Here is a 25046-nt window from a genome sequence, read left to right as displayed (position 1 = left end):
TCTATTCACATGTTCTATATCGTCAATAAAGTGTTGTTGCGCATGTCTATTTGATCTGGTTTGTATGAGTAGTTTTGTTTTATTTGTATTTATTGCTAGCCCTACTGCTTCTGTACTCTGTTTCAACTCAACGTAGGTTTCTTCCGCTGCATTCATTGTACTGCTCATTATGTTTATATCATCTGCGTATGCTGCTAATTGGGTAGATTTGTTTGTAAGTATGTTATTTCCGCTCACCGTCAACCGTCTAATTACATATTCAAGAACAAGATCAAAAAGCGTTGGAGCCAGTCCTTGCGTTATCGTAAACGCATCAGTGATCTGTCCTTGAATACATACCTGTGCTTCTGTTTCTGTCATTGTCATTTGCACTAGTCGTATTAATTTTGATGGTATGCCAAATTCTTCCAATATATTAGGTAGAATTGTTCTATCTATTGAATCATAGGCTTGTTTAAAATCTACAAAGAGATTGTAAACGTCCATGTCATATTCCCATGCTTTGGCTAGTATTTGTTTAACTGTAAATAGTTGGTCAATGGTAGATCTATTTTGCCTAAATCCTGCTTGATATTCCCCGATGATTTTTTCCGTGAGAGGTTGAAGTCTTCGATTAAGGATGTTTGTGAATATTTTGTATCCCGAACAAAGTAAAGAGATGCCTCTATAATTCTGACACAACAGTTTGTCTCCTTTTTTATGAATAGGGCAGATTATACTTTTCTTCCATTGTTGGGGGCTTTCTTCTTCTATCCATATCTCTCGTATTACAAATCTCCTCTCACAAATTTCCTTAGATGCAGCCTTCGCTATCTCTCTGACGATCAATAAGTAGCTTCCACAACTTAAATGGACTGACTATACGCAACCCGGAAAACACCTAGTTAGTCACGTGGAGTGGCAAAGCATTTCACATTTTTGACATTGATTTTACATTCTGTCAGATTCTGGTCATTACAATATCGAGGGAGTTATCGCTTATAGGGAGCCCAAACAGGACAGAAAAGGAGAATAAATTGAAAAATATTGAAAAATAAGCAATATAAATATACATATACAGAGTGATTCAGTAAGAATGTTCAATCTCTGAGTTGTAGGGGTGTCCCCGAAAATAGTGCGTTCCTTAAAGGTATAGGTAGAAGACACAATGTAGAGCAAAAAGTCTTATAACATTTTTTTCTAAATTCCGCCGTTTGATCAAAAAACGAAAATACATTTTGATATGCAAATTGAAGTCTGACAACAACGTACAATTAAAAATAGTAGGTTTGTAGGTCAGTTGTATCCGGTAGGTAAAATAATGAAAATGTCAACCAAACCGATATCCACATCTGGCGTCTAGTCATATTATTAAAGCAAGAAATAACTATTTTGCATATAGGTGCCATGTCATCCATCCATCCATCCAATGGCACTACAGCCCAAATCGAGCCTTGGCCTCCTTCAACAAGCTTCTCCAATCATTTCGATTTACCGCTGTTCTTTTCCATGAACGCGTTCCCAGGAAGTTCCTGGCATCCTCATCGACTTCGTCTTCCCATCTCTTTTTAGGTCTTCCAACAGGTCTTCTTCCCTGCATTCTTGCATTCAGCAATTTTCTGGGGATTCTATTCTCATGCATGCGGACCACGTGCCCTGCCACTGTAATCTCTGCAGTTTAGTGTATTATGCTAGAGTTGGTTCGCTATATTGCTCGTATATTTCTCTATTATACCTAATTCGCCAGTTGTTATTTTCACTTATTGGGCCCAGTCTCCTACGTAATACTTTCCTTTCAAACACATCTAATGCATTGGCAGATTTCTGTGTCACCACCCATGTTTCGCAGCCATAACTTACTATGGGCCTGATTATTGTTTTATATACCCGGAGTTTTGTTTTCCGGTGTACGTCTCGCGATTTGAATATGTGGCCCATCGCGAAATAGGCTTTATTTGCCAGCACAAGCCATCTATTTATTTCCGGTTCTTCTTCATTGCTTGCAACCAGATCCATTCCTAGGTAGGTGAATCTATTCACATGTTCTATATCGTCAATAAAGTGTTGTTGCGCCGGTCTATTTGATCTGGTTTGTATGAGTAGTTTTGTTTTATTTGTAACCAAAACCAGGCAAACCACCACACATAACCTCTTCCTATAGACCAATATCACTGCTACCCACAATGTCCAAATTATTTGAAAAGCTTCTTCTCAGAAGATTGCAACCAATTATAGTAAACAAAAAATTAATTCCAAATCACCAGTTTGGCTTTAGGCAGAAACACTCAACTATAGACTAACTTCACAGAGTCACCGATATTATAGAAAATGCACTAGAGGAGAGAAAAGTTTGTTCAGCTTTATTCTTAGATTTTGCCCAGGCATTTGACAGAGTTTGGCATGAAGGACTATTTCATAAATTAGAGAGTATTCTTCCAAAGTCATACACAGACATAATTAAATCGTACTTAACTGATAGATATTTCAGAATCAAGCAAGATGATGCTTATTCTGAACTTAAAGAAATAAAAGCCGGAGTTTCTCAGGGTAGCGTAGTGGGCCCGGTCCTATATCTCCTTTATACATGTGATCTACCAGAATTCGATAACTACTGTTTAGCTACCTTTGCCGACGACACCGCCATATTAGCAGTAGGTAAAGATAACGTAGAAACAGCCAATAAACTACAAAATGCGATGAGCAAATTCCAAAAATGGACTAAGACGTGGAAGATTACATTGAATGAAAGCAAATCAGTACATGTTGATTTCACTAATAAAAAAATTCTGTACGCACCAATAAAAATTAATGGACAAGACATTCCTTATGCCAACACAGCCAAATACCTGGGTTTAACCCTAGACACGAAGCTTCGCTGGAAAGCCCATGTAAAGAAAAAGAAGGAAGAATTAAATATCAAATATAAAAAATTGTACTGGCTACTGGGAAGATACTCAGGGTTGTCAACGTATAACAAGATGCTAATCTACAAACAAGTTATAAAACCAGTATGGACGTATGGTATCCAACTATGCGGATGTACAAAAAAGACAAACTTGAAAATAGTACAAACTTTTCAAATCAAAGTATTAAGGGACATAGTTAACGCACCCTGGTACATCCGTAATGACGACCTCCACAAAGATCTACGAATGGAGCCCGTCGACAAAGAAATCCGAAAACACGCAGAAAGTCATGAAAAAAGACTTCTTCTCCACGAAAATATTGAGGCCATCCAGCTCCTGGACAACTCAAACCAGAAAAGAAGACTGAAGCGGACCAAACCTCACGAGTTGGTGTAGTGTGCGACAAAGCTAATAGCGGAGCATTGCGCGACTATTGTGCAAGCAACGTGTTGGTGTAGTGCGTTATAAAGTGAAAAGCAGCGCTTTGTGTGATAGTGCGTAAGCAAAAGGTGCGCCAGTAATCATAAAGACAACCAAGAAGACATCAAAGGGTGACTCTTAGATATTAAGTAGTTAGTAAGATAGGATAGATAAAAAGTTACTCATTGGTCAAAGACCAGATTGTAGCACTTAGCAAATAAAAAAAAAGTGGCTCGACAATCCGTTGTGGATCTTGGCCTCCTCACAAAGAAGTCGCCACTCCTGTCGATTCCTGGCCACTTCCCTCTATCTTCTGACCCCTAGAATCTTTAGGTCTTCTTCCACATCATCAATCCATCTTCTTCATGGTCGTCCTCTACTTCTTGTACCCTCTGGTTTTAAAATGTTAATTTCTTAGTGTATTCGTGATCTGGCATCCTAGCAATGTGTCCAGCCCATATAAGTCTCTGCACTTTAACGAATTTCACAATATCTGGATCGGTGTATAACTGATACAGTGCAAAGTTGTATCTTTGACGCCATAGCCTATTTTCATTTACGGCCCCAAAAATCTTTCTAAGATGTTTTCTCTCAAAAATCCCAAGAAGTCTTTCTCATTTTGAGATGAGGTCCAGGTTTTAGCCCCATATATCAAAACCGGTCTTATTAAGGTCTTGTATACAGGGTGAGCCACGCTCAACGGGACGGAGCCTACCGGGAAAACGGCTTAAGTTATTAAAAATTCCTTCCGTAGGAATACGACGTAGGTCTGTACCGGCTACAAATTAAAATTTGTGGAATACAGGGTGTTAGTAAATAAGTATGAAAAATTTTAAGGGCTAATTCTACATGAAAAATTAATACCAGTTTGCTCTATAAACATATGTCCGGAAATGCTTAGTTTCGGGGATACGGGGTGTTGAAATTTTTATTTCAAACTGCCAATTTATTTATTACTCTAAGATCAGTTCAGCTATGAAAATGAAATTTAGTGAGTTTTAGGAGGTATTATTACGAATTTTTTGACATACAATTTATAATTTTGTATTCATCATTGGCGCGCCTACGGGCAATGGTCTGAATTTTTTTAAAGAAAAAAATAGTACGCCACTGAGATATTTCAAACTAAAAATTATTTTTAAATTCCAAGTCTAATTTATGATAAAAAACCTTTCTTGCCTTTTTTCATATGATGCACCGTTTTTATGCAGAAAAATAAAACATCTTGGCGCGTATTTTTCATTTCTTAATACATCATCAAGAACTATCCAATATAATAATACTAAACTAGAACAATAACAGAAAATATTACTAATAAGATTTCAACTAGGTGCAAAGCTGCAAGAAATGTTTAAAATGATCTCCTTTACAGATAACAGAAGAATTTTATATTCACCATTGGCGCGCGTACGGGTAATGGTCTGAATTTTTTGAAGAAAAAAATAGTACGCCACTGAGATATGTTAAACTAAAAATCATTTTTGAATTCCTCGTTCAATTTACGACAAAAAATTTTTATTTCCTTTTTTTCATACGAGGCGCCGTTTTTAGACGTGGAATTTAAAAATAATTTCTAATTCGAAATATCTCAGTGGCGTACTATTTTTTTCTTTAAAATAATTCAGACCATTGCCCGTAGGCGCGCCAATGATAATAACAAAATTCTTAATTGTATGTCATAAAATTCGTAATAACTATCTCCTAAAACTCACCAAATTTCATTTTCATAGCTCAACTGGTCTTAGAGCAATAAATAAATTGGCAGTTTGAAATAAAAATTTCAACACTCCGTATCTCCGAAACTAAGCATTTGCGGACATATGTTTATAGAGCAAACTGGCATTAATTTTTCATGTAGAATTAGCCCTTAAAATTGTTCATACTTATTTACTAACACCCTGTATATACAGGGTGTCCCAATTTGGCGTAATGATATAAAGTTATATATTTTTAAACGGAACAACCTATATTTCACTTTAATTTTGAATTCTACTGAACAAAATAATGTTACTTTATTCAACATTCCCTATACCTATTTTTGACAGGTTTCGATTTATTTGGGTTTTTCTGAAAATGTACTATTCGCGAAATTAATTAATTACACATTATCGCATGAATTTTAATTAACGTCTTCTTGTCAGTTAATTGTCAACTGTATATGCTTTACATCAGAATAATTACCATTTGAAACTAATCTACAGAGTGTTCTCAATCTGAAGTGTCAATGCTGTACAATATTTTGTATAATTACTTTCTTAACTTAAATGGGACACCCTGTATTTTACTTTAATTTTGAATTCTAATAAAAAAAAATATTACTTTATTAAACAATCCCTATACCTCTCTTTAATAATTTTCGATTTATTTGCGTTTTTTTTTAAATTGCACTATTCTTGAAATTAATTAATTACACTTTATTACATAAAGTTAAACAAAACGCCCTTAAAAAATTAATTTACATTAAATGTTCAAAATGGTGTCCATTTTCTTCAATACCTAACCTCACTCTGTGTTCAAAATTTTGTTTTACTTTTCTTAACATTTCTGGAGTAACTTTTGCAAACGCATTATGAATACGCGCTTTCATGTCTTCAGCGGTTGTAGGTGGAGTTTGATAAACCAAACTTTTAATATATTTCCAAAAAAAAAAGTCCATTGATGTTAACTCAGGTGATCTAGGGGAGCAATTGACAGCACCACACCTACCTGTCCACTTTCCGATAAATTTTCTGTCTAAATATTCTCTAACATTACGCGTGTAATGTGCTGGAGCACCGTCTAGCTACAGAAACATTGTTCTTCTAATATTTAAAGGGATATTTTGTAAAAGTATACAAAAGTCTCTTCGTAGAAATCTTAAAAACTTTTGTCCATTTAAATGGCCATTAAAAAATACGGTCCTATCACATGTTCTCCTATTATTCCACCATATTATACATTAAGGGACCATCGGTTTTGTCGATCAATACATCTATATTCATGTTGATTTTCCGTATTATAATAGTGATAGCTATGTCGATTCACGAGTCCATTATTATGGAAAGTAGACTCATCAGTGAACAAAATTTTATCAAAAAAATGTTGATCTGCTCCCGTTTTGTCTAGAAACCATAAACAAAACTCTAACCTACGTTCAAAATCAGTTCCATACAAATGCTGATGCATTTGAATATGGTATTATGGGTGATATTTATATTTCTTAAGAATTCTGCGTATACTAGTTTGGCTTACTTCAATCTCCCTGGCCATCGTCCTTGTACTTGTATTTGGATTTTCAATAACTGATTGAATAACTTCTAATTCGGTATTTTCATCTTCAGTTATGGGATTTATCAATTTTCGTTTAGTATAAACAACACTGCCAGTTTCACGAAACCTTGTTGAGACTTTCAAATACTTCTTTACGAGGATGACGTTTTAAGGGAAATCTCTCAGCATAGATTCTTGATGCTAACAAACTGTTTTGATCACATTCACCTAGTATTAAAATCATATTTACTCGGCCCTCAATTGAATAATTTGCCATTTCTATTAATTGAAAGCAATACAGTTATACAAACTAATACAAACTACAAACTAATAGTTTGACTATTAGTTTGACAGCTAGGCACCTTTTGTTTTTTCATGGCATTCTTTATAATGTATAATGAGCTGTGTAATTAACGACATTTAATGTTCCAGGTAACATAATGCAAATAGATCTGAAGATACTCGATGTTAATATAAAATTTTATAATAGTTTGATTATAATAATTGTTACAGCATTTAGATACAGTGTTTTGTTTAAGTTAGAGTAGAACTTTATGTAATAAAGTGTAAAATAAAGTGTAATTAATTAATTTCAAGAATTTTCAAAAAAACTCAAATAAATCGAAAATTATCAAAGATAGGTATAGGGATTGTTTAATAAAGTAATATTATTTTTTTGATTAGAATTCAAAATTAAAGTAAAATAGAGGGTGCCCCATTTAAGTTAAGAAAGTAATTATACAAAATATTGTACAGCAGTGAGACTTCAGATTGCGAACACTCTGTAGATTAGTTTCAAATGGTAATTATTTTGATGTAAAGCATGGACAGTTGACAATTAACTGACAAAAAGACATTAATTAATTTCGCGAATAGTACATTTTCAGAAAAATCCAAATAAATCGAAACCTGCCAAAAATAGGTATAGGGAATGTTGAATAAAATAACATTATTTTGTTCAGTAGAATTCAAAATTAAAGTGAAATATAGGTTGTTCCATTTAAAAATATATAACTTTATACCATTACGCTAAATTGAGACACCCTGTATATATTTCAAAATTTTTAATTTGTAGCCCGTACTGACCTACGTATTCCCACGGAAGTAATTTTCAATATCTTTAGCCGTTCCCCGGTAGGCTCCGTCTCGTTGAGCTTGGCTCACCCTGTATATTGAGCACTGCACATTTTATATTTTTATTTTTTAAACGTTTCTGGAGACCGTGAACAGTTCTGTTTGCTATTACTATGCGTCTTTTTATTTCGTCGCTTGTCGTGTTTATTGAGTTTACTAGCGATCCAAGATATGTGAATTCTTTGACTTGCTGAAAGGTATGGTTGTTAATTTGAATTCTCTGTTGGATATTTCAAGAGTTTTTAGAAACCAACATATATTTGGTTTTTTCCTCGTTTACCAGAAGTCCTAATTCACTTGCCGCGTCCGCAAGCCTTGTAAAACAGTGCACCATGTATCTCATTATTCTGCCCACTATAACTATATCGTCAGCGAATGCAAGAATTTGCGTCGATATATTCAAAATAGTTCCATTCATCCTAATATTTAATTTTCTGACTGCCTTTTCCAAGGCAATATTAAAGAGGAGACACGCCAGCGCGTCCCCCTGTCTTTCTTCTTCTTAAAGTTCCCTCTCCTATCGGAGGTTGGATATCATAATGGCTATGGACACTTTGTTGGCTGCTGCTCTGAATAGTTGTAATGAACTACAGTTAAACCATTCTCTAAGGCTCCTCAGCCAGGAGATGCGTCTTCTTCCTATGCTTCTTCTTCCTTGGATCGTTCCTTGCATAATAATCCTCAGCAACTCAAATTTTTCTCCTCTGGTAATGTGACCCAAATATTCCAGTTTTCTAGTCTTTATACTTTTCATAATTTCTAACTCCTTATTTAAACGTCGTAGCACTTCAACATTGGTAATCCTTTGAACCCACTGAATTTTCAATATTCTTCTGTAACACCACATTTTTGAACGCTTCTATTCTTCTTATGTGTTGTCTCTTTAATGTCCACGCTTCCATTCCGTATAGCAATATAAGAAAGTATGTAGCATCTTAGAGCGCTCAATCTGAGAGGCAACTGAAGGTCTTTGTTTGTAAGCAGTGGTTTCATTTTTATAAATGCTTGCCTTGCGGTTTCAATTCGGACTTTAATTTCTTTGCTTTGGTCATTTTTGTCATCAACCCAGGTTCCCAGATATTTGTATGTCTTAACTTTTTCTATTTGGGTTTGCTCTATCATTAACCTTTCATTTCCATGTTCTGTTTTTGAGACAATCATAAATTTAGTTTTTTTCTTGTTTATTTTTAGTCCGTATCGAATGCAATAATCGTTAATTATATTTAGCAATTCTTATAGCGATTCCCGGGTGTCTGCCTTTATAACGGTGTCATCAGCGAATCTTATGTTATTTACTATTCTTTTGTTTATAGAGATTCCATCACTTAGCTCCGCTATCGCTTCCTGAAATATGGCTTCACTGTACAGGTTAAACAGTAGCGACGACAGAACACAACCCTGTCTTACTCCTCTGTTTATATCAATATTCTCGGATTCTTGTTCTTCTATTTTTATAGTTGCCTTTTGATTCCAATACAGATTGATGATAATTCGTAAATCTCGTCTGTTTATATCTCTGTTTTTCAATAATTCTATTAGTTTTTCATGTCGGACCCTGTCGAACGCTTTTTCGAAGGTTCATATCTAAGCATCTTTGAGAGAGGACATTAAACGCAAACAATGCATCTCTTGTTCCAAGTCCTTTGCGGAACCCAAATTGGGTATCATCCATATCATATTATAGCTATTTTGAGGGTATGGCTTATTAGTGATATTGTCCTATAGTCCGAACACTCTTTGGGATATATTGTTTTTGGTATTGTTACAAAGGTGGACACCAACCATTCCTGAGGGATTTTTCCGGTTTTATATACTTCATTAAACAGATCTAGTAGTACCGGTAGCGTTTCATCTTCTAGACATTTCAGTAATTCCGCAGGTATTTCGTCCGGACCTACAGTTTTTCCGTTTTTTGCGTTTCGTATTGCTTGTTCGATTTCCTTCATTATGATCTCTGGTCCCGTTTCGCTGTCGATTTCTTCCGGTTCTTGTCTATTATCCTCAAACAGATCTGTTATGTATGTCTTCCACTTTTTTAATTTCTCTTTGATTTCTAAATAATTTTTCCATGTATGTCTCTAAGAAGGCCATCTTGCTTTTTTCGCTGTGTATTTGTGATTTACTTTATTTTCTTGTGCATGTTAAAGCTATCATACTTTTTAGAATATTGTTCTATTTCACTACATTGATTTGCCAGCCAGGTGGATTTGGCCTCTTTTATTTTCTTTCCTATTAATCTCTGGATTTCCTTGTATTTTGTCTTACTCCTGCCTTTATGTTTCCTTCTTTCCTCCATTAGCTCTAGGATTTCTGTCGTCCGTCTATATTTTTTTATTATTTTTGTGTGTCTTAGACCATTATTAAAATAATTGTTTCCGTCAACATACACCAACGGAAGATTATATTGGTGACCCCGCTAATATTTAAAACGCCGCGAAAATTTAAAAAGTTAGTTTTAATAATATACGTTTGCCGGTTTTAAATACAGTGAGCATCGAAAATGACGGACGGTACCAGTGCCAATACCAGTGCTTCAGTGCTTCAGGATAACAGTGCTTCAGTTGATCGGATGTCAGTTAAAATCCCACCGTTTTGGCCCAACGATCCTGAAATTTGGTTCCTGCAAGTTGAAAATTAATATACACTGGCAAACATAACAAGTGACGCCACAAAATTTAACTACATAATTGCTAATCTCGAAACAGCTTACATATCAGAAGTTAGGGACATCATTGTGTCACCATCAGCTACAGAGAGGTATGTAAAATTAAAGCGTATCGCTATATACCCCCTCGGAGAGACTAAGACGACAGATAATACGTAATATATACATATGATGAAAATTGAAAATAACAGGAAATAAAACAACGCAATGTTTATACGAGGAGAAAGAAAAATCATTGAATTCACTGTTAACCTACACTTTCTTGATAACTTCCGGTAAATTTTGCCTTTCTTTTAGGTCTGCTGTTTGTTTTGCTGGATACTGTCATTTTTTCTGGTTCGTGATGGGTACTTTCGTGAAGCTCGTACGCTGGTTTCAATCTGTCTACGGAAATTGTTGTTTCTTCTCCATTTACACGGACGACAAAAGTCTTGTCACCTCGTTTGACTACAGGAAAAGGACCGTGATATGGGTTTTCTAAGCTGCTTTTGATTGTATCACGTCGGGGTCACCAATATAATGTTCCGTTGGTGTATGTTAACGGAAACAATTATTTGAAATAATAAAAATAAGTGTAACAAACGAACAGTAAAATATTTATTTATTTTGATAACAAAAAAAAGTGTTTGCTTAGATCTCGGAAGAGGGTCGATTGTTAGCGAGCCGAGGGTTTATCTGCATTGTTCGCATGCTGTGAAGAAACTGACTAAAACCGCAACACTATTATATCGATGTATGCCTTTCTACAATATGGCCCGAAGAGGGCAATAAATTATTTAGATCTGGCGTTTAAAAACAGAAACACTTCTGCAGTTTTAAGAAACCTCACGAATGCATGTGAGTTGTTGACACATATGGCCTGATATGGTAATTAATTTATGGGGAATTCATTTTGTTAAACTGAACACACCAAAAACCATATGGTTAGGGATGCATTTCGTTTCGTAAAACCGTGTCTTTCTTAGCATCTGGTTTGTATATTAACTGTGACTTTTATATGACCCATATTATTTCGTTTTGAGAAATATTATTAAAATTAAAATTAGCAAAAATAGTAATTAAAGCGTATCGTTATATTAATATCAAAACTAAAAATAATTCTTACCTGAAATAACAGAAAAGCGTAACCTTTTGGCGGAAAATACGATTTGCTCTCTGCTTTGTGGGGCCAGTCCACAACCAAGGGTCCGAATCTCCTGAAACTGACAGTGATTTCGTCTTCATCAATATCCGGGGGCAGTCCTCCGACGAAAACCTTCCTAGAGAATCGTTCGCCGCCCTCGGAACCCTGCGAGTGAGGCGAAGACCTTGAAGGTGAGCTCAGAGGTTGCGTTCCTAAAGTGTTGTCTACTAAATGACTAGGTTCTTCTAGGAGGACAGGACCAGCTTGATCCTCCAGGTTTGGGAAATAGTGGGATTTTCCTGGAACAAAACCGTTCGTATTAACCCAGATATGCCTAAAACTTACGTTCAAATAGTTTTTAACATTTTTCTTCAAATTTACGTGTTATGTAAGGTAACAAATATTTATGTAAAATAAGTAAAAAAAAATGCTGTACAAAATATGGTACACACCAGGCATATAACCTACTATTAGGTTTGGGTATAGTATAAAACAAAACATTTGAAATTTAAGCATACGTTGCATTTTAAACACCTTATTTATGGAATATTATGGCACAAATCATACTATAGAGTTCTTTTTTCCTGTGGAATCACCAAATGGTCTAGTCGATCATAGCAAATTTATACGTTTTCATTGGCAGATGGACGACCTAATCTAAATTAGCGTCTTCTAAATTATAACTGATCCAATTTTGTCGGCATCACAAGGTCGCAACGCAAGAATATTAATTTATGAATAAAGGTCGGCTATTCTCAAAACCTGGACAATTAATTTCAGAGCGAAGATGTCGTCTGCCGGGAAAAACCGTAAAAATATTTTATTTTTGTATTGTAATAATGATCTCTGAGTACGTGTCAAATGTGGCAAGTGTTATTTTAATAGATATTTTGATTCGCTATGTATGTTTGTGGTATTGTTCGTAATGCGCATAAGTCAAATTTTCCAAATTTTTGTTTAAAATTTTTTTGCCTCTCATAAAGTATCTAAGAATATACTCTCTAAAACGACCCTCAGTTCTAACTGCAAGACGCAAGAGTCTTGCAGGCTTAGTCTTGTTCTTGCTCAAATCTTGCATGGTAAGTCTTGGTCTTGGTCTTGCTCAAATTAGGCGGTCTTGGTCTTAGTCTTGGTCTTGCAAAAACGCAAGAACAAGACCAAGACTGCAAGACCAAGACTGATTTTGAGCAACACTAACGCTATCATATGCCTGTCGAAAGTCTATGAAGAGATCAGTGGCGGCTGGTCAGAGAAGGAGGCAAGGGAGGCTTAGCCTCCCCATAAATTTTTTACACACGCTACACTGTTTTGTGTACTTTGCTATTTTGCTTCGCGTTAGAGATATCGCAAAAAGTTATTTGAACAAGTTGTTCCAAATAATATTCTAACCCCACATACCAAATTTCAGCACAAAATTCGCACTTTTAGTTTTTTCATTATTTGTAGTCGGATCCTCAAATCGCAAAGGAGGCTGCTGGCCGGAAAATCTCACTTGCTAATGCTCCGCGTAGCCCAGCAGCGTTTAAGCATGGTTTAAGGAGACCGGTCTCCTGCACATCGCTTAACGATGTACATCGCTTAACGCACACGGTGCCCGGAGGCATCTAAACATTCCGTATAATAGCTTTGATCGCGCAGTACGTCCTGGGTATACCCAGAGGGAGAACGCCTGCGCATTACAAATTTGGGCGTTCGCGGAGTCCAAATCTTTCCCTCTGAACACCCTCCGGATTTTTAATTCGGTGTTCGCGCAGTACAGAAAAAAGATCCTGAACATGCCCGGGGTACGCTCTCGACGTTCGAGGATTTTGTTTCGGATTTTAAGTTCGCACAGGCGCACAAAATATTTGGGAAGAATTTCTTGACATTCTGTTCTTACTCCTTCCAATTCTTAACCTAAAATATTGTTTTGTTAAACAACTTGTAGATGTAGATTCTGGTTGTTAAAGTTTTGAAATTATGTAAAGTATTGTGTCATTTAAATATTCTTCAAACAAATTTTAATATTTTTTATATTAAAGCTTTTTTAGTTGTTTTTGTCAATGTTTTCCATTTCGTATGTTTATAAATAAGTAGGTACCCTTTCAAGTATTATTTTCATTCGATATTCGATAATTATCTATTACGGTAGTATGTATTACAATAAATTGTACTCTGTTTTTACTTAATTTCTTCTATCTAAATGAGCTTATAAGTACCTAAATATTCTTGTGGTTTATTTTTCAGTTTAATTTATGAGTTAAATTAGTCTCTTATTGAATATAATGAAACATAAACAATACATCAAACTTATTCTGAAACTATTTCTTATGTCTTGTTATATTTCATTATTTTTGTGGTGTAATAAACCACAACACAATGCCACAACCCATTAAATTCAATACATAGATATCAAAATTGGAAATGATTGTTTTACTAAATTATTCCTTCCTTCAGATAATGTTAAACCCTCATGAAGTTAAAGGTAATTTTTATATCTACATATCAACAATGTTTTACTCTCTACAAAAATGTAAGCTGGATTTCAGAGTGGAAATAACCACATTATATTGTGGAAATAATAAAGAAAGACTCTAATCAAATTTCTACCTTCTAAGAAAGGCATTGAATTATTGAATAGAAAGTTAATCCTTTGCCTGTTGCCTTTATTCTCTTTTCTTTTTCTCTTTGTTGACATACAAATTTGTTGCATTTGCATTTTTTTGACATTTATTTCGAAATAAGAAAGAGACAACAAAAAGCTTCCTTCTCTAACCTTAATGTATGCAACCCGTCATTACATTGCGAATCCGAAAATTGTTCGCGGAGCGAAAAATCCTGAGCATGTCCAGGATAAGTTTACGTTGACGCCTGCGCATTGGAAACTAATCCCGAACTTACTCTGGGTATGCTCGATTTGTACTGCGCGAACACTACTAATATGTATTTGGACTATAGGAGTTTTCTATTGGTTCGTTGCAGCACGCGGTAATATTTTAACCAATAGGCGGCGAGGTTCCAGATGCATATACGGAATGTTAGTCGGTCCCAAATTCATGTTAAATATCGTACACCTAAAAAGATAAGTTTTTTTAGAATCTTTTAAAAGGAGATTGATTTTAAAATACTTGTTACTGTATTATTAAATAAAAATAAAACAATTATAGTATTTCGAATGTTATTTGGTGCGAAATTCATATGCGGAATGTTAATTATTCGTAAACCAAAATAAATATATAAACCAGAATAAATAATATTTAAAACACAACCGCAAACGTTATAACCAAGTTAACATTTATTTTCGTCTGATAGCACACAACCCTAACTTCAACAGAATTGAATTATTGAATAGCTGAAACAGATCTAAACTACTTAACAACACGTGCAAGTCATTAAAAATTCTGAGAAAGCGAAATCTTAGTCAAATAAAGAAATATGTCTCTCAAATCTATACCATCCCATTTATGAATTTCGCACCAAATAGGTACCTAATCATTGTTTATTTTTCTTTAATAATACATCAATAAAATAGGTATTCTAAAATCAGTCTCCTTTAACTGAGTAATAAAAAGTCCCATTTTTGGTTTACGAATAATTAACATTCCGCATATGAATTTCGCACCAAATAACATTAGAAATACTATAATTGTTTTATTTTTATTTAATAATACAGTAACCAGTATTTTAAAATCAATCTCCTTTTAAAAGACTCTAAAAAAACTTATCTTTTTCGGTGTACGATATTTAACATTCCGTATATGAATTGGGACCGACTAACATTCCGTATATACATCTGGAACCTCGCCGCCTATTGGTTAAAATATTACCGCGTGCTGCAACGAACCAATAGAAAACTCCTATGGTCCAAATACATATACGGAATGTTTAGATGCTGCCCGGAGATCGGGCAAGTGGGATTTTTCGGCCAGCAGCCTCCTCTGCGGATTTTAGGATCATGACTACAAATAATGAAAAAACTAAAAATGCGAATTTTGTGATGAAATTTGGTATGTGGGATTAGAATAATATTTGGAACAACTTGTTTAAATAACTTTTTCCGATATCTGTAATGCAAAGCAAAATATCGGTAATTTACCGTGTTTTTGCATTCGTAGAGTAAGCCGCTTTTAGAATTAAAAAAATTCAGTTGAGTATCTTAAACAATGTAAACCGTCAACCTGTATGGACTGCAAAACTTAAAAGCTGTATTTATTTTGATATGCATGTCTACTTACAGAGACAGAATTGTTAACAAATAAACGACACAAACTTTGGTAATACACTTTTACATTATACTAACTATTTTTAAAATGATATGATATTATGAAATAATTATGAATTATGATGATATTATAAAATGTAAATAAAAAATGGTCAAAAAAATGGGGCCTTAAATTAGATTTTTTTGGCGGATTTTTTTTTTGCTAGGGCAAATTTGTCTATATAATTTACAGTTAGGTATAGCCTCCCCTATTGAAAAAATCACGAGCCGCCACTGGAAGAGATTGTGTATGGGTGTGCTAGGACAGAAGGCGATGGACGGAAATAGGGAAGGCCTATTTCCAGCAGTGGATGCAAAGGGCTGATTGATGATGTCATAAACCTCTTACGTTAGATGTTAGATCCTTTTTATATGCCTAAACTCTAAACTGTCGTCTATCGACTCTGAGGAAACATTCTGTACTTCAGCCCTGTTTAAACAAACTAATTCTAGCCAATCAAAAATCCCACTAACATTTTTACAATACCATCAAGAACTTTAATTTAAAACTTCCTTTTAATTGCGTTTTAAGAAAATCGCAAGATTTTCTACGTTTTCTCCTTTAAATCCAATTATAGTGTAAAGGCTTAGAGCTTTATCCCCTCTGATAACTTTCAAGGACTGTTCGATTCATTGCATTGAAAGTAATATACACTTAGAAAAATAGTTTGACTAGAATTTTTGACTCATTTTAATTTGTTCTTACTCCTAAGTTTTTCTTTACCCGCTATTAAAAGTACATACTAAGAGAAATAAGTAACATAAAAGAATTTCGTTATTGTCGTACTTTATGTTGAATTTCTTCTACATAATATACGTAAAGTACTGGGAACGTTTTTCGAAAGAAATGATTGTTGAACATGATTTTTATGGTCTCCAAAAGGAAATATGGCACTTTATAAGAGGTCAAAGAACGGAGGTAAAGGAACTAATAGAACCAAAACACATCGAAAAGGATACATGGATTGACTATCTAAAAAGCTCTATGGAGAGGAAGAACAAATGATGCTAGAACCGGAAACGCCAGAAATTACCACAAATGAAGATGTTAATATAAGTGCACAGGAAGCACGAAAAACACCCGAAAAGCTGAAGAACAGAAAAGCTGCAGGTAAGGATGGAATACCAAACGAGTTACTGAAATATTGTGGAGCAGCAATGATAGAACAATTAACAAAATTAATTAACAAAATCATAAAACACAATAAAATACCGAAAGAATGGAGAACGAGCGAACTAATTCTACCATTCAAAAAAGGAGATAAAAAGCAGCCAGAAAACTACAGGGGTATCAACGTCTTAAACTTACAACTAAAATTTTACAAGACCTAATGAATCAGAAATTAAAGAAACTAACAAACCCAACAAGCCTAGTAAGATATACCTCGACCCCTTTAAAAACACCCAAACACGCGAACACATATCACAGCAGATAAATAGTAAAATGCACAGAATATCAAATATATCAAACGAAAACAGAACTATTAACGAATGTTGGTACGATATTCAAAACTCGATTTTAGAAGACGTAAGGGAATCTTTAAAAACACCTACAATGTTGGCAAAAAATGACTGGATGAACCAAGAAATTCTAGACACGATGGAAGTTCGACGAAAATACAAAAATAGAAATATTATCAAATACCGTGAAATCAACAAACTCATAAAAAGAAAAATTAAACAGGCCAAAGAATCCTGGCTCGAGAATTCATGTAAAGAAATAAAAGACCTCCAAAAAAAGCATGACAGTTTCAACCTCCACAAGAAACTTAAATATACCTCCGGAATTAGAAAACAGAAAAATGCTCACGTACTTAAAACCGCAGACGGAAAAATTTGTGATCACGAACAACAGTGCAAAGAATGGGAGAGACACACCAGTGACCTTTTTGACGGTGCTTCTCGAGAAAATACTTCAAATACTACCTGTGACAACCAATTAAACAGAGGTCCCAGTATACTGAAGTCAGAAAGAAGTCATAAAAGCAATACAACAAGCCAAAAACAATAAAGCACCTGGACCAGATCAAATCCCTGTTGAGCTACTTAAACTTTTAGATGAGGAAAGCATTACCTACTTGACTACTTTCTTTAACAAAATTTACAACGAAGGAAAAATACCAGATGATTGGTTGGAGTCACTGTTTATAACATTACCAAAGAAAAGCAGGCCCACCAAATGCAGCGATTTTAAACTAATCAGTTTGGTGAGTCACACACTTAAGATACTTTTACGTATTATACAAAACCGAGTATTCCTTATGTGCGAAACTAGAATTGGTAATAAGCAATTTGGATTTAGAAATGGTCTAGGAACTAGAGAAGCACTATTTTGTATGCGTTCTATTACAAAAAAGTTGTGAATTCCGAAAGAACGTTTATGTTTGTTTCATCGACTTCGAGAAGGCATTCGACCGAGTACAACATGATACACTTTTCGATTGCCTGCAGGCAGCAGGACTTGACCACTACGATATAAGACTGCTGAAATACTTATATTACAATCAAGTAGCCTCTATCCAAATTGGAGACAGTCGTACTGAAAAACTGCCGATAAAACGTGGAGTACGACAAGGTTGTGTTTTATCACCCACCCTTTTTAATCTGTACTCTGAAGAAATCGTTAGGGAGGTTTGGGATGACAGACAAGAGGGAGTAAGGCTAGGCGGAGAAGTAATCAACAATATTAGATACGCTGACGATACAGCCATTCTTGCTGAAAATTTACAAGATCTTCAGACACTACTAAATCTAGTCAGTGAAGCAAGTTATCGGAGAGGCCTTAAAATCAACATTTCAAAGACAAAGTGGATGGCAGTTGGAAAGATTAATATAGATCAAGGTCAGCTTTCTCTTGATGGAGAGGAGTTAGAACGGGTAAATCATTTCAAGTACCTTGGCAGCTGGTTAAATGTAAATTGTGACTCTGATGAAGAGATAATAACTAGGATCGAAATATCACGGAAGGCTTTTATGACCTGGAAACCAGTTTTATGTAACAGAAACCTGTAGATTAATATTCGAAAGAAGGTGCTGAAATGTTATGTGTGGTCTATCCTATTGTATGGTTGTGAGACATGGACGTTAAAAACCACAATGCTAAACAAAATAGAAGCAATCGAATTGTGGTGCTATCGACGAATCCTAAAGATATCGTGGGTTTCGCACACTTCCAATGAAGATGTTCTTCAAATGCTGAATTCAGAACGTCTGCTCATAAGCATCCTAAAGAGGAGAAAAACAGAATACTTCGGCCATATAATTAGAGGACCTAAATACCATCTGCTTCGCCTTATAATACAAGGAAAAGTGGAGGGAAAGAGATGGATTGGTCGAAAGAAACTTTCATGGCTGCGTAATATTAGACAATGGTGTGGCTGCACAGTAGAAGAATTATTTCGCGCAGCAGTCGATAGAGAGAGATTTCAAGAAATTGTAAACATGATGAAGGCCAACGTCTGAATACAGACACGGCACCTAAAGAAGAAGAAGAATGAATCAGAGGATAAGTTTAGCAGATGAACAACAGGGTTTTTGTACTGGAAAATCGTGTACAGATGCAATATTCGTCATAAAGCAAATTACTAAGAAATCACTAGAGTATAATAGATCAGCATTTCTGTCTGATTGACTTGAAGAAAGCATTTGACTTTGACAGAGTAAGACTCAAATATGTAATCCATCTTCTGTATAATAGAGAAGTCTCCCTAGATATCATAAAAACTATTGAAAACATCTACCAAAACAACAAAATGGAAGTCAGAATAGATGGACAACTTACAGAACCTATAGATATAGGTAAAGGAATAAGACAGAGAGACTCATTGAGTTCTATGCTCTTCAATTTAATCATTGATGAAATCATCAAAAACGTCAACAAAGGAAAAGGATATAGAATGGGAAACAAAGAAGTAAAAATACTCTGCTACGCAGACGACGCAATATTGATAGCCCAAGATGAAGATAGTCTGCGAAGATTAGCCCACAGATTTAACATAAGAGCAAAAGAATTTAAAATGAAAATTTCATCTCAGAAAACTAAAACAATAGTAATCAGTAAAGAACCAATCAGATGTAAAATAGAAATTGATGGTATCAGTATTGAACAAGTAATGGAAGTAAAATACCTTGGAATTACATTGTCAATTTACGGAGACCTGGACAAAGAAGTGAGAAATCAAGTACAAAAAGCAAATAGACTGGCAGGATGCGTTAATAACACTATATGGCGAAATCGACATATTAACACTGAGATGAAGTCAAGAATTTATAAAGCCAGTGTAATGACATGCATCAGAAAGAAAACCCGAAACAGCCACAAGACAAAGACTACTGGAAACAGCAGAGATGGGAGTACTGAGAAGAATTATAGGAAATACGTTGAGAAGTCGAAAGAGGAGTGAAGATATTAGAAGAATGTAACGTACAGTGTATAAACGAATGGATACTAAATAGAAAAATAGAATGGAACAACCACATAACCAGAATGGGAGAGACACGTGTGGTCAAAATACCAAGAGATAAATCACCAATCGGTAGAAGAAGTATCGGCCGACCGCGCAAAAGATGGAGCGACAACCTTCCATAGAGGTATCAATCCGCCAATGAACAAGCAGAATTGCTTATAAAGAGGAAGAAGAAGAAGAATATACGTAAAGTACGTAAAACAGGGGCATGGCATACACCACCGAGTATTCACTTCACATTTAAAATGTATCCCAAATGAACTACACACTTCACTATAATTAAACATAAATATACACTAATCACAAAAAATATCACATAATTTTTAAAACAGAAAAAAAATTTAAAAATAATTTTTAATTTTTAGCAGAGTGTTATAATATTCGTCTATCTTCTGCTTTAGGTGTCTACATACATACCCATAACATTGTAAGTTGAAGCGTGTTTTTGCCGGAAAAAAAATAGTAAACAAAACGTTAAAGGAGAATATTTATTTTGGACATTATTTGTGTTCGAGAATTTGATTTGTGCACTATGTCTACTTGATTTTTCAATGAGGAGGTGCGTTCTTACAAAAAATGGGTAATATAACGTCTGAACAAGCAGCCCAAATTGTAGGTTTAATTGGAGATGTATCGCAGCAATATCTTGCTGATGTTAGGGGAATCCACCAATCCAGCGTCTCAAGAGCTTTAAGAAGGTATAGAGGAAGTGGAGGATACACAAGAAGATCAGTTCCAGGACTTCTCAGGTGCACCAACCCCGCAGATGAACGTTATTTACATCTGCAGACTTTGCGTTCACATCATGTACAGCTAGAAAATTTCGAAATGATCTTTCCACAGTCCGTAATGTTCGAAGTGCCAATTCGGTTAGAAACAGATTAAGGGAATTTGGAATCTGAGCCAGAATGCCTGCTACTACTTCACTGTTAACGAGGGCACATCGTATGGCACGTTTAAGTTTTGCACCAGAACATGTCTTCTTCTTCTTCTTCTTTTTATATAAGCATTACTCTGTCTGTTTTTCAATGTGCCTCCAGTAAGTTGTCATTCCATCTTTTTCGTGGTCTTCCCACTGATCGCCTTCCTATTGGGGAACCGTCTCTCGCCGTCCTTATTACTCTATTTGTTGTCATTCGGCTTATGTGGTTCCATTCTACTCTTCTGCTTTTCACCCAGTTATTAATGTTGTCCACCTTGCATCTCCTTCGTATATCTGCACTTCTAGCTCTATCCCACAGCGTCTTACCATCGATTTTTCGCAATGTTTTCATCTCTGCTGTTTGTAGCATTCATTTTGTCCTGTCTGTATAGGTCGTGTTTCTGCCGCTTATGTCATTATTGATCTGATGACTGTTTTGTAAATTCTGCCTTTCACTTCTTTTCCGATGTTTTTATTTCTCCATATTGTTTCATTCAGGCAACCTGCGGCTCTGTTTGCTTTATTCACCTGATCTTCCACTTCTGTTTCGAGCTTTTCGTAGCTGCATAGTGTGATGCCTAGATATTTAAACTCCATGACTTGTTCTATTATTTGAACCTCCAGCTCTAATTTACACCTTATTAGATCTGCTGTTATAACCATGCATTTAGTCTTTTTTGGGGAAATTAACACGTTAAATTTGCTAGCGGTTATATTAAATTCGTGCAGCATACGTTGTAAATAATCTTCACTTTGAGAGATTAGTATTGCGTCGTCTGCATAGCAGACTATTTTAAGTTGTTTTTCCCCCATTTGGTATCCTTTTTTTGTTCTTACTTTTTATTATTTCGTCCATGATCAGGTTGAACAACAGAGGACTCAGGGAATCTCCCTGTCTTATCACATTGCCAGCTTCAATTGGGTCAGTTAGTTCTTCACCTACTTTTACTTTTATTGTGTTGTTCTGGTAGATATTTTCGATCGTTTTAATTATTCCTAAAGGTACCTCTCTTGCGTACAATAAATGGATAACGTCCTTTAATTTGACCCTGTCAAATGCCTTCTTAAGGTCCACGAAACATAAGTATGCCGGTTTGTTGTATTCTAACGATTTTTCTTGAATCTGCCTCATTATAAATATAGCGTCGGTGCATGATCTTCCCGACCTAAAACCTCGTTGTTCTTCTGCTAATGTTATAATTTTATTCAGTTTGTTTGTTATCACCTTGGTAGTTAATTTTAGTGTTGTGTTTAATAAATTAATTCCTCTGTAATTCTCCGGGTCCGAGTTTTCTCCCTTTTTGAAGAGAGGTATTAGGATGCTTGATGTCCATTCTTGTGGTATTCTGTTTTGTTCTATTATTTTTTGGATTAGTTTTAATAATTGTTTGGTCAGGTCTTGTCCTCCATACTTTAAGAGTTCATTCGATATTCTGTCCTCTCCTGGTGATTTTCTATTTTTTAATTTCCTTAATGCTTCCGTTACCTTTGCTTCTTCAATATTTATTTCTTCATTTTTGTCACTTCAGGTGTTGGTGGTTTGTTATCGTTATCTTTAGCAAACAGAGATCGAAAATAGTCTGCCCAAGTTTCCTTCTGAATGTGTTTCGTTTTTATTAATTCGTTCATCTCTTTTCTTTGTCCTCTGATCATTCTCCATATTTCCTTTTGTGTTCCGTAGAAGTCGTGTTCCATCTGTTTTGAGAAACTCTCCCAGTGTTCTCTTTTTATTTGTCTGACTAAAGTGTTTGTTTCGTTTCTGATTCGTTTGTAGTGGTTGTATGCCTGTTGTGTTTGTTGTGTTCTGTATTGTAAAAAGGCTTTCTTCTTTTCTTCACATTTTATCTTCACTTCCTCTCGAAACCATGGGGTTTTCTTTTTTGATATATTGGTATTCGTTACTTTCCTCTCTCCAAGTGATTCTGTTGCTGCGTTAATTATGTTACTTTTGAGTTTTTCTCAGATGTTATCGTTTTCTAGTATTTCATTATTAGCAATCTTCTCTGATATTCTTTTTCTATATAAGTACTCCGTGGATTCCGTACTTAGTCCTTCGACTTTGATTTTTTTTTGTGTTTGTGCCACTCTCTTAAGTGTGAAGCATTTCATGGTGATTCTAATTTTACATAATACTAGGCTGTGGTCACTACCTACATCTGCTGAGTTGAGGCATCTTACGTCAATTATTTTTGATGGATGTATATCTCTGTTAGTTACAACATAATCTATCATATATCTTTGTCCACGAGTATTATTGAATGTATATTTGTGTTAGTCTTTGTGGTCAAAAAAGGTGTTGTTTATTCGAAGTTCGTTAATCGTGGAGAAGTTTTTCATCAGTTCCCCATTTTCGTTTTTGACCTTCTCATTATGTTTTTGTTTAATTCCAGGTATTACTTGGAATTAGATACATGTCGATTGGGATACTAACGACTGGGCTAATATTATTTTTATTGATGAGTCAAGATTTGGACTTTGTGGATCCGACAGTGTAAAGTGTCTAATTCCTTTGAACTGTGTCGTTTTACCGACAATTGACGGGAAATAACGGGGGCCATAAATAGAGCGTTTGGTATTAGGTTCAGGGCCGCGTTTAGGTCAATTGACGCCTTAGGCAATTCTATAGTAGCCGCCCTTCAACCATGTACCATTTTTGCGAAAAAAAATTGCAGAAATTTGCAAAAACACTAAAAATGGATTTAAACTACGATGTGTGTATACCTATAACAGAAAAAATTGTCATTCCAGTTCGATCACATCAGACTTCTTTTCAAAAAAAACTTTTTTCTTGACAAAATCGACAAATTGCACATTTTTGCGTCATACTTGATGAGAATATTTTAAATTCTGGACATTTTCGAAAATGACCTTTCAGCGAACACGTTGGCACCTGGGATGCACAAGGAAATGTGCAAAGCAATGTCAAAATTAGGGAAAATATCTTTCAATCCACTTAGTGCAGTTACTGAAGGTTTTCATCTCCGATATCGTTGAACCTCCATCAATTTTCATGAAAATTGGTGAGTAGCTGGAGTTAGAGGATACCTCAAGGAACAGAGGTGACATGATGCCAACTTGTGCTTTTACTGTGGTGGTGAATGCCACCCCTTCTCGAGGATGAAAATTATTTTTTTAATAATTCCATAAATCGATAGAGAGGCAAATTCTAAGCAAAATTTGTTATATAAAGTTATTAATATAAATCAATACTTTTTGAGTTATTAAAGATCAAATATTTTATTTTTTCGTTAAAATGCATATTTTAAAGCTGTTTTTTACCTCGAACTCAATAACTATAAGCTTTTACCAAAAAAGTTATTATTATCAAAATTAAAGATAATAAAAAGTTGAATCCACTCCTTGCTTAAAGAACTAAACTAATGTTAATTCAAAGTGAGTTATGGTTAATTGAATGAATATATTTTTCGACGAGTACTCAAATCTAAGTATTTAAGCTAAAATGATGGGAAAAAGATGCATTTTATATAAAATATACCTACTAAACACTTGTCAAAGTACTTCGGAGTACCTATCAAATGAGCTCCAGTAGAAGTCAATATCATCACAATTAAGCAAGTTATGATGAAAATAAGAGAACCCTTTAGAACTCTTTAGGAAAAAGTGAAAAATAAAACATACGCCATTTCCACAAAAATTAAAGTTATAGTAATCCTTAGAAGAATTTCTTTATATTAGCATAAATAATGATTTCAACAATTTTGATTGGTTTAGAATGCATATTAAAAAAAGATATAGTTTTAAAAAAATCAGAATTTTTAAAATTATCGTAATTTTCATTTTCTTTTGATAATAACTCCAAAAAAACACTCAATATACGTAAAAAGTCATATATGTATAACCAAATTTTAGTTTTCTCTGTATCAAATATTTTAACTTTATATAACTATATAAAACTATAGGGTATATAACTATAGGGTAAAA

The 25046-nt window shown here is 34.8% G+C and overlaps 1 protein-coding gene across 1 annotated transcript in view; it reads right to left on the bottom strand.

Moving 5' to 3' along the window:
* LOC126893217 (cytoplasmic polyadenylation element-binding protein 2) overlaps positions 1-25046 on the bottom strand; it is a 577895-nt gene that overhangs the window by 81335 nt on the left and 471514 nt on the right. Inside the window, exon 4 of the mRNA XM_050663186.1 lies at positions 11459-11775. Within this exon, the coding sequence (XP_050519143.1) occupies positions 11459-11775 (317 nt within the window). The remainder of the gene's footprint in view (positions 1-11458; positions 11776-25046) is intronic.

The sequence above is a fragment of the Diabrotica virgifera genome, chromosome 10, assembly GCF_917563875.1.
Source record: "Diabrotica virgifera virgifera chromosome 10, PGI_DIABVI_V3a".
NCBI classification, from domain to species: Eukaryota; Metazoa; Arthropoda; class Insecta; order Coleoptera; family Chrysomelidae; genus Diabrotica; species Diabrotica virgifera.
The sequence above is the reverse complement of the archived record's forward strand: the minus strand, read 5'-3'. Positions and strand labels throughout refer to the sequence as shown.